Source organism: Salmo salar, chromosome 21, assembly GCF_965601325.2.
Source record: "Salmo salar chromosome 21, fSalSal1, whole genome shotgun sequence".
NCBI lineage: Eukaryota > Metazoa > Chordata > Actinopteri > Salmoniformes > Salmonidae > Salmo > Salmo salar.
Window position 1 is genome coordinate 18,428,724 of NC_138311.1, and position 17,525 is coordinate 18,446,248.

Below are 17,525 nucleotides of genomic sequence, written 5' to 3' on the forward strand. Positions count from 1 at the left end.
TTATAGGCGTTGTTGCATTGTCTCAGCCCCAGCTGTAGGGGGCGATGTGTGTTTTGTGCTGGGTCTGGTCTGGTCTTGTGGCCTTGCATCCTTCATCAGCCGTGCTACTGAGGAAGACTGGGGAGAAAAGCGGGAGGAGTCAGTCAAGGTCAGACACTCCTCCCTAATTCTTCAGCTCCTCTGTGATTCATCCATGTTGTTGTTGTTGTTGTCATCATGTTCTTGTGAGGAAGGCCATGCATCTTTGCCCTTCCTGTTGGGGGGCACTCTGACTCTCATTCATTTGTAACACTAACTTTGTCTATTTGGTTTTTCTCACCCACAACCTCCTCTTTAACATAATAACAACATCTAATACTCTGTGATGTGTCTAACTGCATGGACTCCATGATGATACCAGACAGCTGTGTCTAGGTTCTCTATTCCCGCCCCCAATGAAATATCGCCCTATCAGGAGCATCGGAAACCGACAGGCTGATAAACTTTTAATTACACATTTCAAATATGGACAGACCAGGAATAGTTTACCTCCGATTTTGATAAGAAATGACCTTACCAGACAATTTTATTTTACAGACAGTTGTATTTAACGGATAACATAAATTGGAATCATATAAAGTATTAAGAGTAGGCTACACCAACATTAGTTTTCCATTCACACGGGTAAATTGCCACAGTAGATATGTCGTGGTAAGTGAGAAAATACTTTATTTCAGTTGTACGGTATGATTGTCAAATCGATAAATTGCCCTTAATCTGCTCAAAAAGTAGGACAAAATTGTTCCGTTGATAATACCCATCAGAGGGTGAACATACTGTATCTTTAGACACTTTGGTAGCAAGCAGGACTGAGGTAACACCGACATCAGCTTTTAGGGAGTGGTAGAGGTGCCCAATAATGGTTGCAATTGAGATCAGCTCTGCTGGTGAATTTAACCCGTATTGATGGCTTAACGAGAGATCAACTGACGATAATCTGTTGGCCATTGATGGTTTAACAAGAGATCAACTGACGATAATCTGGTGGCTATTGATGGTTTAACAAGAGATCAATTGACGATAATCTGGTGGCATTGATGGTTTAACAAGAGATCAATTGACGATAATCTGGTGGCCATTGATGGTTTAACAAGAGATCAATTGATGATAATCTGGGGGCCATTGATGGTTTAACAAGAGATCAATTGACGATAATCTGGTGGCCATTGATGGTTTAACAAGAGATCAATTGACGATAATCTGGTGGCATTGATGGTTTAACAAGAGATCAATTGACGATAATCTGGTGGCCATTGATGGTTGCAATAGGCTCCATGTCACTAGCAATTAATACTTCATAAATATTTACCATAAAATGGCATTTGGATGTTATCAGGGCATATAAACAAGACAATATACTTTTCTATTTTTCCATAACTGATAAAGACAAACTGGAAAGGGCAACAGGTTGATATGTAGCATAATTATGTCCCCAAATATGTAAATACTATCATTTGTTAAAAGGCATCGCTGGCACAATGCACAGTCCCACTTTTATTCAGTTCAAACATCCTTTTATCCAACAGGGATATTCCCACAAGAGTCCTAAAATGGTGCAAATGAGCTGTTAAATGGCTTGTAGAATTCCACCTGTGAATAGTGAATACCAGTGCTATTGGTAGAGCACTGTCATTCCATCATTATATTCCTCTGTTTCTACACAGTTCTGCTGCTACGCATCATGGCCGCAACATCTGGCCACACACACACGCGCACACTTTATTGATTTCGGAATTAAATGATGCCACGGTACTATACCACAGCAATTTCGTCACAAGCACCGCACAAGGAGAACATTTAATTTACATCAAAATCCCTTTCAATTTCTTTGTTCCCAACAGGGCAATTTATCATAAAATGACTCCAACTTCAATTCTTTCTCAGCATACCACTTTCCCCCTACTCAAAGTCAATGAAAGATGGTGGAATTCAGTCTTTTGGCCTCTTGAATTATCATCTGTAAAACAGAGTGTTCTTTTAGGGTCCAGAAGAGTTTGTTCAATTTCAAAGCTAAAATGTTCTGGATTCCACTTACAGATGGTGCAATCAAACAACTGCACTTTCCAATATCTGCTAGCTTGCCCCAAACATTACTTTACAAAGATTGGTTAGAGGACAATGAGTGTGGTTTCTTGATTTGTCATCCTTACAACATCCCACATTTCCCATACACCAGAATAATTATTTAACCAACCAAAACCAGTGACCTCATGGTATGTCCTCTGAATCGACTGAGGAAAATGAATGACCATCTCTCTCAACATGTACCTTTGCAGTTCTGTATATACTGCAAAATGCTTGCAAAATGTTGAACTTCTTTGTTTCTTTCCAATCTGTTTTGTGTTTATTTGAGTTCCCCGTTTATTTCTGTTTCTTATGCCAAACCCCCCAGGCCTTAGCGAACTCTGACAACTCTAACATACAGAAATACATTAAACAAACAATCAGAACATACATATACTTAAATCAGTTGCATTTGAGTGGCCAGAGAATGGAAGACTTGGAAGACACACTGGGAAGGAGTCTTGCCCGAAAACGGGTTTCACGGTTCCTGTTTCTAGAACTTGTTTCACTGTTCCCGTGTCTACACTCTCTGACTGGGAGCACTGGCCAGGGAAAACCATGGAGCATGATGGGAATGGCCTCTGCATCTGCCTGCCATGTGCGACAACTGCACACTTTTGCACGTTTTGAATTATGTTGTTTCGTTTTTGTTTTGTTTGATCTTTTGTTTTCTGCATCGTTTGGCTTTTACTTTTGCTTCCATTTTGGTTTTGGTTTTGGTTTGGAAACATTAACTGCTCCTTTCTTTCCTATGTCTTTTGTTACAGTAAAGGGACCCGGCAGAAAGTTAAGTCTGCCAACAGATCTTAAGACTGATCTTGGTACGGTAGGCGAAAGCCAGCAGTTTTACCCTCTTTTCATTTGATTAATTTACTTCCTCTTTTGTCCTGTTATTCGCAGATATGAATTTAAATTTGTTTTGTTTACGTTGTTCACTTCAAGTAGTTTCTTCTTCACGCAACCAGCAGTATTTTCTTATCACTCACTTCTTCTACTCGACCAGATCATGATGAGACTGTTGGCCTGTTCTGTCCTTCTCCTTTGACTTTCTATGTTTTGTTTTTACCCGTCGTAAGCTTTTTGTTTATCGTACATTTTGCAAGTGTTTCCAAAGGTGGTTCATGCCCATATCGTTTTGGGAGATGCATTTCTAAATGTACTCTCGCTCTATTGAGATTGGACCCTTCTCTGTCTCTATACAGCCTCGCTCCATCGTAATTGGATCATTTTCTATCTCCAAACAGCCTTGCTCTATACTGTGATTGGACCATTCTCTAACTCTAAACAGCCTTGCTCCATCGTGATTGGATCATTTCCGTCTCTCAAACGGGACTTGCTCCATCGTGACTGGACCATTCTGCATTTCCTGTAGACTTTAACGAAACGCTCTTTCTCAGTACATCTCTTGAGCTCCTGCACCTCCTTGCAGTCACAGGTTCTCTCACTCATGCTTCTGCTCTGTCCTGTCCTACTATATCCTTCTACTTATATGCCTCTTCAATTCATATACAGTACACTAATGTGCCAATATCTACAGTATGACGTCTGTGACATGATAACTATTTCCTTCAACAGGTTTGAAATGTGTAGCTGTAGTTTTAGAGTGAGACAGTGTTTGGTAAACAAGCAAACATTTAAAATGAAGAAAAAAAAACTGAAAAGGATGATAGCTGTAGCAAAAACATGCCTACCTCATTTAAAAATTTGAACATTTGGAAGCGAATCAAAAGGTTCAAGCAGTATTCCAAGCAGTCAAAATTAAATTGTACATTAATGCAGTGGGAAAAAAATATATTTCAACCATGATCAGTACACTGTTTAGGCTATTAACATAGTAATGCACCTATGTAATTAGTTCAAATATAATATGAGCAGCTGTCTGTCATTAGTCAAGGATACAGCTGCTACAAAGTGGGACTGTTTCATGTGATTAAATTACTTGAACCTGCGTGTGTGTGTGTGTGTGTGTGTGTGTGTGTGTGTGTGTGTGTGTGTGTGTGTGTGTACTGTATGTATCTGTGTGTGTTAGAAAGAGAGTGAGTGTGTGTAGGTGGGGTGGGTAGAGTGCCATTTCTTCTGATGTGGACCAGTTTCCTTTAGACTGTGCCAGGACAAACCACTGATTGGCAGACCCAACCATGATGATAAGTGCTAGCCAGACACACAATGGCGTAGTCATGTAGCACATTCATTGGCTGGTGCACTAGAGTTCTCCCCAGTTTCCAAGCCCGCTATTGCCCTGCTACAGCCTGCTGTGAAACTGGACTGGAGGCGCACGCGGACTGGGTGGCACCACAGAGTCTTTCATCCTCACTTAGAAAGTGAACCAGATTTGCATCAATGGGCCTAACAAGGGATTTGGTGTTAGGAGTGTGTGTTCCTTCAAATCACCATAGCTAAACAGACAACCCACTAGAGATTCCTGTCTGGCATATTCAGTAGTTAACACGGGGCCAACTTAGCCTGGTCCCAGATCTGTTTGTGCGTTTGCCTACTCCATTGTCAAAACGAACATGTTTTTGCATGACAATTTCTAGGAGTTGGCAAGAGAGCAGAAGCAGACTGGCACCCAGGCTAATGCCAACTTTCTGAATGCAGTTCTCACTCAACAAGGATTGCTCCCAACAAGTCTCCCTGTCACACACACTGATTTCTGCTCTGAAATGGAGCACTGGTGTAGTGCTACCTCACTGGGAGCTGTCAGTCAATAAAATGCCAAAGTTTTGTTTACTTGACAGGGAAGACATGAAAGCGGCAGAGTGGCCTGCATCTGGCACAGACGTCATCAGCTGCTTAATTGGTAGTCTCTTGGTGGCGCAGAGCTTTCTCTATTCGGCTGACGAAGCCACAGGCTGACGAGCTGCGAAATAGGAGCCAAGCCCATAGAATCAAAAAACAAAAATGAGTCTCATTAACATAAGGTCTTTGGCTCGAAAATACGATTGGAGAGAGCAGGCACACACACGCGCATCTATGCACACACACGTGCATGCGCACACACACACACACACACACACAAGCAAGTGTGGGCACACACACGTATCAATATGAATATACACAATTCCGAGCAGGCGCCATGCATGTACCCACCTTGTCTCAGAGGCATCAGACAGTCCAGTATGCTGTTTCATGGACCTGCACTGGATACCTACACTGTATACCTACAGTATCAACCAATTGTATTCAAGTATTGATACACTCTGGAATCTACCCGAAGGTCTCTGATTTCTTAAATGTTTGAAGTCCTGCACCACTCCTGATGCTAGTCTGGTGAGGACCTTACTGGTCAAAAATGTATTACCTGAGTTTCGTTGGCATCTCTCAAAAGTAAAATAAAGTTTGGTACTGAGTGTGAAACTCTCAATGCCACTTGAGGACAAAAACAAAGGGATGATGAAAGACTCTGATCCTGTAAAATGCCTGATCCGACCGAATGTACTTAACCATCACCTGTGAATCTATTTATTTATTTTAATCAATATTATTTTGTATCTTTTTTATTTTCTTGGCATGGATTGACTAAAAAGCTTCTCCATATATTTTGACTGCTTTTCCACTCTCTTCCTCTCACTAACTCTATCTCTCTGTAATTATCTTTCTAACTCTCTATCTCCATCTAAATCTAATTATATCTCTCTTCATCTCTCTAACTCTCTATCTCTCTAACTATATCTCTCGTTCTAACTCTAATTCATTATCTCTGTCATTTTCTCCTTACCATAGACTTTTTTCCCTCTCTCTCTCTCTGCTTTGTTTTCCTTAAGTTGTTTGCTAATGCTTTGCCGTTGTTGCAGATCATGTCAATGGACATTGCACTAGTCCCACCTCCCAGCCCTGCTCCGTGGGGAAGCCTCGCATCACAGGGGTTCCCGAGGGCCCGCGGCTCACCCGGAGAGGGCCTGGCCGACCGCCCTTCCGCAAGGCCCAGTCCGCCGCTTGCATGGAGATCTCTTTGCCTGTTTCCTCCCACACAGAAGGTGTGTGCTTGTCCCCTTCCCCTTAAACCCTCTTCCTAACCTCCTCATCCTCCCCTCCTAAGTGCATGTCTACCAGTCATCAACAGGTAGGGGGTGAGAGGTTGATTGGTTGGGTTGTGGTTGGTGGGATATCTGGTGTTTTCTCATTCATTTTGATTGTGCCTTCTCTCTGACTTTTCTATCCTGAAGAAAAAAATGGAGAATGCTGTATTACTGAAGTATAACTGAAGTATAACTGACATTGAATGTTACAGTGTTATGTCCCTCCTGGTTAGTCACCATATAGTGACAGCAGGGTGGATACTGTGGGACTTTTCTCTTCAGCATTTTCTGTGATGAGTGTTATATTGATAGGGTAGATGATTACAGTTGACCACGTCAAAACATGTTTTGTCACATGTAAAACTGTAAGAGAACGGCTATCAAGTCAAAGTTCACCAAAAGGTTTTGCTGAAGACAAATTGTTGGGGATTTTCACACACATTTGCGCGCACATCCTCCAGTGGCCCTTCCGCTGTGACCTCACTTGTCATTCACAGCCCTTCACTTTCCACCACAATGTGACTACACCACAACACTACAGCCCACACCCTCACTTTGTACCACCCATACTGTCCCTGTGTTAGTGAATCAATGGTGACAGTGTGGGTGTGTGTGGCGTGTTTGTGTGTGTGTATCTATGTGCTGTATGTGTGGCACCAGTAGGTGTTTCCGTTCCATACTGTACTGTGTATGTATGTATGTGTGTGTGTGTGTGTGTATATATATATATATATATGTGTGTGTATAAATATTTATGTGTATATATGTGTGTGTATAAATATATATGTGTATATGTGTATAAATATATACGTGTATGAATATATATGTGTATATATATATAGCCAGATGTGTATTTATATATACACATCTGTCTAACTCCCTCTAGGTGCTTATCTGACTGCAATACTATCCCGGATGTTGCTACTTGGCTAAATGTATCTGAGTCCTGTTGGTTGTTTGTCCAGTGTTTTCCCAACCATTGCTTTTGGGATCTCTGGTTACTACCTCAATAGGAAGGTTATCCTCATATGTTTGTCCCGTGTTACACAGCGTAGGTATGTTTCATTGTTGTGCTCGAATGTGTCTTGAGGCGTCCTGTCACAAATAATATCAAACAGAGGACATCCTCTCATCTGACACAGTCAAGCGGTTACTCACATCTACTTTTCTCTGTTTCTTGTCGAGCCAAAATGTTTACCTCGCCCCTGCGAAACGCTGTGAGAGAAAATGGCTGCTGTCAGGATGGGGATCAACATGCCATTACGTGCAATCATACCCCCCTGTCAGTCATTTTTCTTTAGTCACAGTCAGAACGCTATAGAGACAGCTCGAGACAACATCAAACGATGGACATCCATTCATTGTTTTCCACACTTACGTCTCTATAGTCTGGTGGGTAGGAGTGTTGGGCCAGTAACTGAAAGGTTGCTGGATCGAATCCCCGAGTTGACAAGGTAAAAATATGTCGTTCTGCCCGTGAGCAAGTCAGTTAACCCACTGTTCCCCGGTCACCGTGGATGTCGATTAAGGCAGCCCCCCGCACCTCTCTGATTCAGAGGGGTTGTGTTAAATGTGGAAGACACATTTCAGTGGAATACATTCAGTTGAACAACTGACTAGGCATCCCCTTTCCCTTTCACAGCCAGCTACATGACCTCGCCCCCCTGGTTGTGCCTCAACTAGCATCCTATTCCCTACCTAGTGCACTACTTTTGACTCAGGCCCGTAGGCCTCTGGTCAAAAGTAGTGCACTATATGGGGAATAGGTTGCCATTTGGGACGCAGCCCTTGTCTTACAGCAGCGTACTGTCACTCAGCTCCTGGCCCAGTAATAGCACCAGTCTCAGTCGGGGTGCGCTCATTTTCTCAAAATGGACAAAATGACGGTAAAATGTGTTGAGTGTCGAGGTCAGCTGCCCAGGCCTGTTAGTCCTGAGTAGAATGGAACATCCACAAAGGAAATGTTCTACTGGGTATATTCAGGAGGTGGGGCTGTGTGCACCTTAACTGAATGCAAGTTCAATATGCATTCACATAGGCGATAATAGGCTCTTAACACAGAGACAAGTCGTCTAACGTAACGTTGCATGGTTTATGAACACAGTCCTCCTCCTTACTGAGGATAGAGGGACATTTACTAGATTGTATAGTCACAGTGGCAGCTAAACTCAGGTAATATTGTTAAAAGTGCTGTGCAGCTTTTATGCAATACCCTTCCACTATGGATCTGAACATCCAGATTACCACTATGGATCTGAACATCCAGATTACCACTATGGATCTGAATATCCAGATTACCACTATGGATCTGAGTATCCAGATTACCACTATGGATCTGAACATCCAGATTACCACTATGGATCTGAACATCCAGATTACCACTATGGATCTGAACATCCAGATTACCACTATGGATCTGAATATCCAGATTACCACTATGGATCTGAACATCCAGATTACCACTATGGATCTGAATATCCAGATTACCACTATGGATCTGAGTATCCAGATTACCACTATGGATCTGAATATCCAGATTACCACTATGGATCTGAATATCCAGATTACCACTATGGATCTGAGTATCCAGATTACCACTATGGATCTGAATATCCAGATTACCACTATGGATCTGAATATCCAGATTACCACTATGGATCTGAGTATCCAGATTACCACTATGGATCTGAATATCCCAGATTACCACTATGGATCTGAGTATCCAGATTACCACTATGGATCTGAATATCCAGATTACCACTATGGATCTGAATATCCAGATTACCACTATGGATCTGAATATCCAGATTACCACTATGGATCTGAATATCCAGATTACCACTATGGATCTGAACATCCCAGATTACCACTATGGATCTGAACATCCCAGATTACCACTATGGATCTGAACATCCCAGATTACCACTATGGATCTGAATATCCAGATTACCACTATGGATCTGAACATCCCAGATTACCACAAAGGATCTGAATATCCCAGATTACCACTATGGATCTGAATATCCCAGATTACCACTATGGACCTGAATATCCAGATATTATTTCAAGAGCTGCATACTAAAACTATACATTATTATGAGTGGTTATGTCAACATCTAAAGGTTAATATATGTATACTGTGACAAATGCGCTGCTTAGAATGTCAAACATTACTTATAGATGTGTTACACAATCCTTGTACTTTTCTATCAGTGAGTTAGCGTAATCCACTCTCTGACCTTTCTGAGTCATTCTCAGGATGCCAAACGTTTGCCCTGGTATTGATCTGCTGTTGTGTGCTGTCCTGTCAGTGCACAGACCGAGGGGTTATCTGAGTACTGTAAGCCTGGCCAAAGCTCTTCCTATCCAGGTCACACTAGCACTACCGTGGCCTGGCTGGTCCTCCACTCTGGTTCATCCCGATCCGGATGGATTAGCAGACAGACACCAGCGGTCCTTCCAGCTAATCTCTCCACGGTACAGAGAGAATGGGGACTGCTTCCAAAACGTCACAGTTAGCCGACCTGCGCCGGCGTCAGAGGGCTCTATCGCCCAGCTGGAGCGTCAGATCAGACAGATGGTCAGGCAGGTAGGGAGGGACGGAAGGCAGACTGAGAGAGTTGTGTTCCAAGAGGACCCTGGACCCTGGACCAGCCCCGGGCCACCGCAGGGTGTTCAGTCCTCACTCTGAGTTGTGTTTGATTAGCCGAGGCTGTCCGGAAAACAAAACATTTTAACTTGTCAAAAGTAGCAGCTGCTCCCGAATTGCAAAGACAGTGGGTGATTATCAGGGATAGAAATTGAAATGTATCCATGTTAATGGCAACATAAGAATCTCTATTCTAGAAGATTTCGAAACACACACACACACACACACACACACACACACCAGCATGCACACTTTCTCAAAAACAGTGTGATTGTATTTCCATTTCCTGAACAAATCCTCCATTAAGGTAGAACCCATAGAGCTGGGAGGCAGGCTGTAGTCTGCTGTGTTCCACATTAGCATACGCCCCATGTTTTAATGAAGGCCACGGTCGCCTTTGTTACTGATCAGATTGATACTGACATGCTATAAATGCCTAGTTTACATGTATTCCCAGAGCTCCTGAGTCAGAGTGGTAATAAAAGCCCATTTAGAACAGAATATTAGTGCCAAAATGTAGTTTGTTCAATTTCGCTGTAACTCAGAACCTTGACTTCTGTTCATAATGGAATGAAATGACAGCAGGATGTGTGAAAGCCTTTAGTTAGCCTAGATCAGCGTTGTCAACGTGTTGAAGTCGCCAGAGTGCCAAATTGGGATTCGCCTAGATAACAATGAGGAGTCATTGACCGTGCAAATAGGCCTAATACTTATTCTCTCAAAGCTTTTCACACAGGAAGGTAGTGAGAGGTTACGGTGACACACCGGAAAAATAAAAAGAATTTGTAGAAGGATAGATGACCTCATTTGAACTCAAACTGTGTAACCGTATCAAAACTAGCCAACAGCTCAACAGGTGGATCTTAATATGGTTTCCTCAAAATGTCAAAGCACATGGGAGACTAGGAGGTGTTAAAGTAGTTTTAGTGCTATATATGCCCTGGGCGGTTCACTAACTATGTTTAAATATCTTTTCCTCTCACCATGGAGACTATACCTACGTCCTAAATGGCACCTATTGCCTTTATAGTGCGCTACTTTTAAACAGGACCCATAAGGCTCTGGTCACAAATAGTGCACTATGTAGGGAATAGGGTGCCATTTAGGACGTAGCCAGTCTATGGCGTGTGTTATGCTGGTGCTCCCATCAGGCAGTGCGACCCCCTTACCCATTCAGTTTGTCGCTAGCGCTGGCTGGGTTACCACAGCGATGAAACAGCAGGGTCACTGGAATAATGAAAGGTCAATGAGCGGTGTGAAGGGCTGAGTTCCTGTAATGAGGCTCACACACCAGGCGACACGCCACACACACACCAGGCGACACGCCACACACACACCAGGCGACACGCCACACACACACACCAGACGACACACACACCAGAGAAAGGGGACAGGCACAACGTAAACAACCCTGCCATGCCTCCCTGTCTGACAGAGAATGAAATATTAAAGCTATGCAACATGAGGCAATTATGGCCATAGTTACAGCTTTGACATTGTTAGGAGCAAACAATGACTGTGAATGGACAAAGCCATCGATCACTGCAACCTTTTGTTGCAGTGGGCTAAATCAGGGTCACACAGAGTGATTCTTGGTAGTCTTAAACAAATCTACTTTCAACAAAGGTATACACCTCACACACCTGGTTATGGGCTTAAAAACAAGAAGACACCTGGACCATGTCAGACATAGAGTTAAAATGTATTTCATTTGGAGTTTATATACATCACAGAAGACTGAAATATAACAAAACTGTTTGACATAGAAACACCAGAGTTTCGTCATTCCGCCCATGAGGCCAAAGTGGGCGCTTTTTGTCATTCACTACCTGGGTGGTATGTGGGGTATTAACTTGCTGAAGCCTATGGGTTTCATTCCAGTAGTGATGAAGTTATTGACCGAGGTGTCAGATGAAGCTCCAGGGCGTCTGTCTGTCCTCGTCTCTCCACTATACTGTCTATGTGTGTCTTGAGTCGCTGAAGCATTGCCCTCCTTCCTTACCTTCCTCTCTACTTTCCTCCCCTTCTTCTCTCTTCCTCCTCCCCTCCCTCTTCCTACTAAATCCCTGCTTGGCCCCCTTGGGGGTCCCCGTGTCCTGTCCGAGTGCCACTGTGCGTGACTTTCATTAGCTACCACCTTGAAGGCTCTGTCATGCACAAACATAACCCGGACACACACAACAGAAAATGAGCTGCCACTCTGGACATAAAAGCCATTATATATTCTAGCCTCAATGCTAGCCGGCAGCGTTGTAGCGTAGTGTAGCGTTGCCCTAAACATGGCTCGGCTGTACTGCAGCCTAGAGGGATTTATTTATCTTCATATCCCTATTGATTAGTCACAGAAACAGGTTTCACTTGTCATGTATGGTCCGAGGAGTTTGTAGTTTCCAGCTGGCACTTAATATAGGAGGAGGGTTAGGCAGTTTCTTTCTGCTGGAGGGATAAAACTTCTCTGTTTCTCTCTTTTTCTTTTGTCCTAACCATGCTCATCCCAGCTGAGTTGTTTTTTTTCTCTCCCCCTCTGTCTATCTCTGGTATTGCCGTCTGTCCCGTCTGTCCTTCTGTCGGCTGGTTTTCTGGCTGGCTTGGTTGGTGTTGGGGGTTTGGATGGGGGTTGTGATGTGGTGTGGGGAATAGGTGGTTATGCGTCCAGGAGGGCAATGCTTCAGCAGTTACATGGAGTCAGTATGTACTCCCACGACGAGCACCACACCACCTCCTACAACTGGAGCGAGAGAGGTAAGGGGGCGCAGTGCACCGCCACGTGCGGCCCACTGTCCCCAACTCCGTCAGTCAGTACGTCCGTCCTGTGGCCCCACGTCGCTCTGTCACCGTCCATGTCCTGTCTAAAGATGTTCAGGGACACACGCTTGTTGCTCTTGTACTGGGGTTGACAGGATGAACATGGTTTTGTACTTTATCTCTCCATGGCTTATAGGAGTGTGTGCTGTGTCCAAGGTACAGCTGTTCTGTATGTGCTTAGTGTACTGTTCTGATGTTTGCATGCCACGGACACACATCGTTATTACTGCGTTTGCTTGTTCAGTTTTGTTTGCTTGCCTGATAATCCAAGACACTGTGAAATGCCATAAGGTGTATTAATGATGTGTTGGTGCTTTTCTTTATTCTGATACACTTTTTATTTTCTACTGTTAGTAAAGACAGAGTAGGGCAGAGAGAAAGCAGTGTTTAGCTAGAGCCTTTTCCAATTTGTTCAATTTGCTTTTTGAATGAAAATATTAAGAGTGAACCTTGGGCAATGCAGAAATCCCCAGCCGCTGTTAAGTTATAAAGTCTGCGGTGTTTGTAGAACAAGCCCAGGCAGCACATAGTCAGGTTGTAAATAATTGAGAAGTGCATGAATCATTCTTGGGCAATACAGAAATACTTTTATGGTGGAGGCAGGAGGCTAAATCTATAAATATGTAATGGAGGATCCGAATGCCTAGCAAGGCAAGGGGTCAACACAATCTGTGTGTTTTGATGTGATGTGTGTGTGTGTGTGTGCGTCCATCTATTTTGTGTGTGTGTGTGTGTGTGTGCGTACAGTATGTGTACCTGTGTTTTGTGTGTGTGTGTATGTATGCACATCAGGGTATTTCTTGAACCTGCAGTGAGTGAGAGAACATAATATGGGAAAATTCAAAAGGACAGAAATGGTTTCGTACTGTGTGTTTGCTTTCATTGGTCCATAATCAAATGAGTCGTAGATGGATCCAACTGTAACTAAGCACTACAGCTGTGACTTCATGTTGGTTTGTGGTGTGTGTGCGTGTGTGTCTGTCTCTGCGTGTGTGTGTGTGTGTGTGTGTGTGTATTGCACGTGTGTATGTGCTCTCACTTGGCTGCTCGTTGTCTCTCCCCTGTTTTAAGCAGCTGTTTTCTCCCTTCTCTATGTTCCACATCTTCCTCTTCCTGGTCTTATTGCCTTGTTTATCTTTCTGTATATCACCCTCTGTTTTCTGTCTGTCTGCATACTCCATTGTCCTATTCCTTTTCTCTCCCCCCCCCGTCTCATTGTGTCCGCGTCCCTCCCCGGGCGTTTGCTGTAAAGCAGAAAGTAGAGAGAACTCGTTCAGTCGCTCGCGGAGCTCCAGTGTGTCCAGCATCGATCGCGACACCAAGGAGTCAGTGACCACGCTGCAGTTCGGAGAGTCCTACGGCCGTAAAGGCGATGCTCTGCCTACCGCCTGCCTGTGGGTGGGCACCAGCCTGGGCGTGGTCCTGCTCCTGCCCATATCCATCCCCACAGAAGAGGAGGAGAGGATGGAGGAGCCCATCACCATGGGGCCCAGTGGTGAGCCTGGCTGCCTGAGGGAATGATAGATGGTCTGGGGGAAGGAGATCCCTAATGTGGCCTACCTTAGCCTACGTTATTTTGATGTCATTGACATTAGACATGATTGTAATGGAGGAATCACTCACTGACTCACAGGGTAGGGTGTAGGGGTGCAGGTTCAACAGAGGGCATGGTGGTGGGGGGAGGGGCTTACTCATCAAGCCCACCTAAGCAACAATTGAGTAGAGATTATCAATATGCTAACGTGGGTGTGATAATGGGATTTGCAGGTAGGCATTCTTCGCTGCCCTCCTACACTCTCATTCCATTTTAATGACTGGTATTAGTCAAATTAGATAGCAAGATCTGAAAGAATTGAATGTTTGGTGAATATCGAAAAGATCTCGGATGTCACATTACTGAAAGTGCTATCTTTTCTTATCTTATCTGCCTCTTTCCATGGCACACCCAGGTACCGTCCTGATGCTAAAAGGCTCTGTGTTGCGATTTGCCTTCCTGGACTGTGGGGGCGCTCTCATTCAGAGTCCGTACGAGGTGTGGCGGGACCCCAACGGTCCCGAGGACCCCGACCGGCCCCGCAGGCGCAAGCTGGTCAACTTCTCCCCGTCATCATCCCAGGAGGCGTGCAGTGACGGTCACCTGGCCGTTGTGTGCTCTGAGAAGCAGGCCAAGGTCATCCTCATGCCCACCCAGGCTGTCCTGTTCACCCACAACATCACCGAGTCCTCCTTCCTCCTGCGGGCTGACGTTGTCTCCGTCTGCAACAGCGTCTGCCTGGCCTGCTTCTGCGCCAACGGACACATCATGACCCTAAGGTATACGGTCTGTCTTTCTCACGCCTGTTAAAAGCTGTCTTGGTTGTGTTCTCTTGATGGATAGAAAAGACCTGTCGTTCTGTCGTATTCCTACAGGCCTATGAGATTACTTCTACTACTACGACCCTTGACAGCGTTGTGGTTTTTGTGTTGTTGTCACCTCCCAGTTTGCCCAGTCTAAGACCCCTGATGGATATCAACTACCTTCCCCTGACCGACTTGCGTATCGCCCGGACCTTTGTTTTCACTAACGGAGGCCAGGCCCTGTATCTGAGCTCTCCTACAGAGATACAGCGCCTCACATACAGCCAGGAGATGACGGACAACCTACAGGTCAGCACCCATCTGTGTGTGCATTTGTGTACTGTGAAGGTTAGAATAATCTGTATTTGTTTGTTTGTGTGTGTGTGCGTGTTTGTGTGTGTGTGCACGTGCGCGTGCGGCTCTGTGCATGTGTTTGTGTGTCTATCCTTGGTAATCTCATTGCTCTGTGGGTATGACAGCACATTGCGTCCTGCAGCTTAGGCAGAGTGATTTCTCAGAGCCAGTGGTGCAGTAAATATATGGGTGCTATAATTGATACCTTTGCTAAAGCCCAATCATGACAGTGGCCATTGAAGTGAAATGTCACGCTTGTCATGTGTGGTTTGAGCTCCACTGCGCTGACTCCATGGTGGTGGAGTGTGTGTGTGTGTGCAGTGTCTGGGGAGTAGTGAACCAAATGTAGTTCAACTAGTAACTCAACTATATTTTGCATTAGCTTGGTGGTGGTTGAACTACATTCTAATCTAGGTAGTGTTTTCAGTAGTTAATGACTTGTTTTGTCATGCAGCGCTGTAGCTAACTACTGGAACTACACACTATATATTCAGCAAAAATAAAATATGGTTGGCAGGAATTTTCTTCCTTTTTTCGGCATCAGACCTGCCTAATTCTCGACCCAGTTAGCTCTATTAGTTGTATATCTAGAGACAAGACCCAGTCAGTAGTTCTATTATTCTATATCTAGAAACAAGACCCAGTCGTTAGTTCTATTAGTTCTATTACTTCTATATCTAGAGACAAGACCCAGTCGTTAGTTCTGTTTGCTCTATTTCTAGAGACAAGACCCATTCGTTAGTTCAATTACTTCTATATCTAGAGACAACACCCAGTCGTTAGTTCTATTAGTTCTATATCTAGAGACAAGACCCAGTCGTTAGTTTCATTAGTTCTATTACTTCTATATCTAGAGACAAGACCTAGTCGTTAGTGCTATTAGTTCTATATCTAGAGATAAGACCCATTTGTTAGTTCTATTAGTTATATATCTAGAGACAAAACCCAGTCATTAATTAGATTAGTTCTACATCTAGAGACAAGACCCATTCGTTAGTTCTATTTCTAGAGACGAGACCCATTCGTTAGTTCTATTACTTCTATATCTAGAGACAAGGCCCAGTCGTTAGTTCAATATCTAGAGACAAGACCCAATCGTTAGTTTTATTAGTTCTATTACTTCTATATCTAGAGACAAGACCTAGTCGTTAGTGCTATTAGTTCTATATCTAGAGACAACACCCAGTCGTTAGTTCTATTAGTTCTATATCTAGAGACAAGACCCAATCGTTAGTTTTATTAGTTCTATTACTTCTATATCTAGAGACAAGACTAATTTGTTAGTTCTATTAGTTCTATATCTAGAGACAAGACCCAGTCGTTAGTTCTATTAGTTCTATATCTAGACACAAGACCCTGCCATTAGTTCTATTAGTTCTATATCTAGAGACAAGACCCAGTCGTTCGTTTTATTAGTTGTATTACTTCTATATCTAGAGACAAGACCCAGACTTTAGTTCTATATCTAGAGACAAAACTAAGTCATTAGATCTATTAGTTCTATATCTAGAGATGCGACCCAGTCGTTAGCTCTATTAGTTCTATATCTAGAGACAAGAACCAGTCGATAGATCTATTACTTCTATATCTAGAGACAGGACCCAGTCGTTAGTTCTATTAGTTGTATATCTAGAGACAAGACCCAGTCGTTAGCTCTGTTAGTTCTACATCTAGAGACAAGACCCATTCGTTAGTTCTATTACTTCTATATCTAGAGACAAGACCCAGTTGTTAGTTCTATTACTTATATATCTAGAGACAATACCCAGTCGTTAGTTCTATTAGTTATATATCTTGAACCAAGACCCAGACGTTACTTCTATTAGTTCTATATCTAGAGACAAGACCCAGTCATTAATTATATTAGTTCTACATCTAGAGACAAGACCCATTCGTTAGTTCTGTTAGTTCTATATCTAGAGACAAGACCCAGTTGTTCGTTCTATTAGTTCTATTACTTCTATATCTAGAGACAAGACCCAGTCATTAGTTCTATTAGTTCTATATCTAGAGACAACACCCAGTCGTTAGTTGTATTTCTTCTATATCTTGAGACAAGACCTAGTTGTTAGTTCTATTAGTTCTATTACTTCTATATCTAGAGACAAGACCCAGTTGTTAGTTCTATTAGTTCTATATCTAGATACAAGACCCAGTCGTTAGTTCTATATCTAGAGACGAGACCCAGTCATTAGTTATATTAGTTCTATATCTAGAGACAAGAACCAGTCATTAGTTATATTAGTTCTATATCTACA

General features: G+C 43.3%; 1 protein-coding gene across 4 annotated transcripts in view; it reads left to right on the forward strand.

Moving 5' to 3' along the window:
- The window catches only part of stxbp5l (syntaxin binding protein 5L), a 234,287-nt gene that overhangs the window by 204,996 nt on the left and 11,766 nt on the right, over positions 1 to 17,525 (forward strand). For all 4 annotated transcript variants that reach the window (XM_045704491.2, XM_014164005.3, XM_082967014.1 and 1 more), the window contains 4 exons: positions 5,898 to 6,080; positions 13,832 to 14,071; positions 14,526 to 14,889; positions 15,057 to 15,222. In XM_045704491.2, coding sequence (XP_045560447.1) covers positions 5,898 to 6,080; positions 13,832 to 14,071; positions 14,526 to 14,889; positions 15,057 to 15,222 — 953 coding nt within the window. The remainder of the gene's footprint in view (positions 1 to 5,897; positions 6,081 to 13,831; positions 14,072 to 14,525; positions 14,890 to 15,056; positions 15,223 to 17,525) is intronic.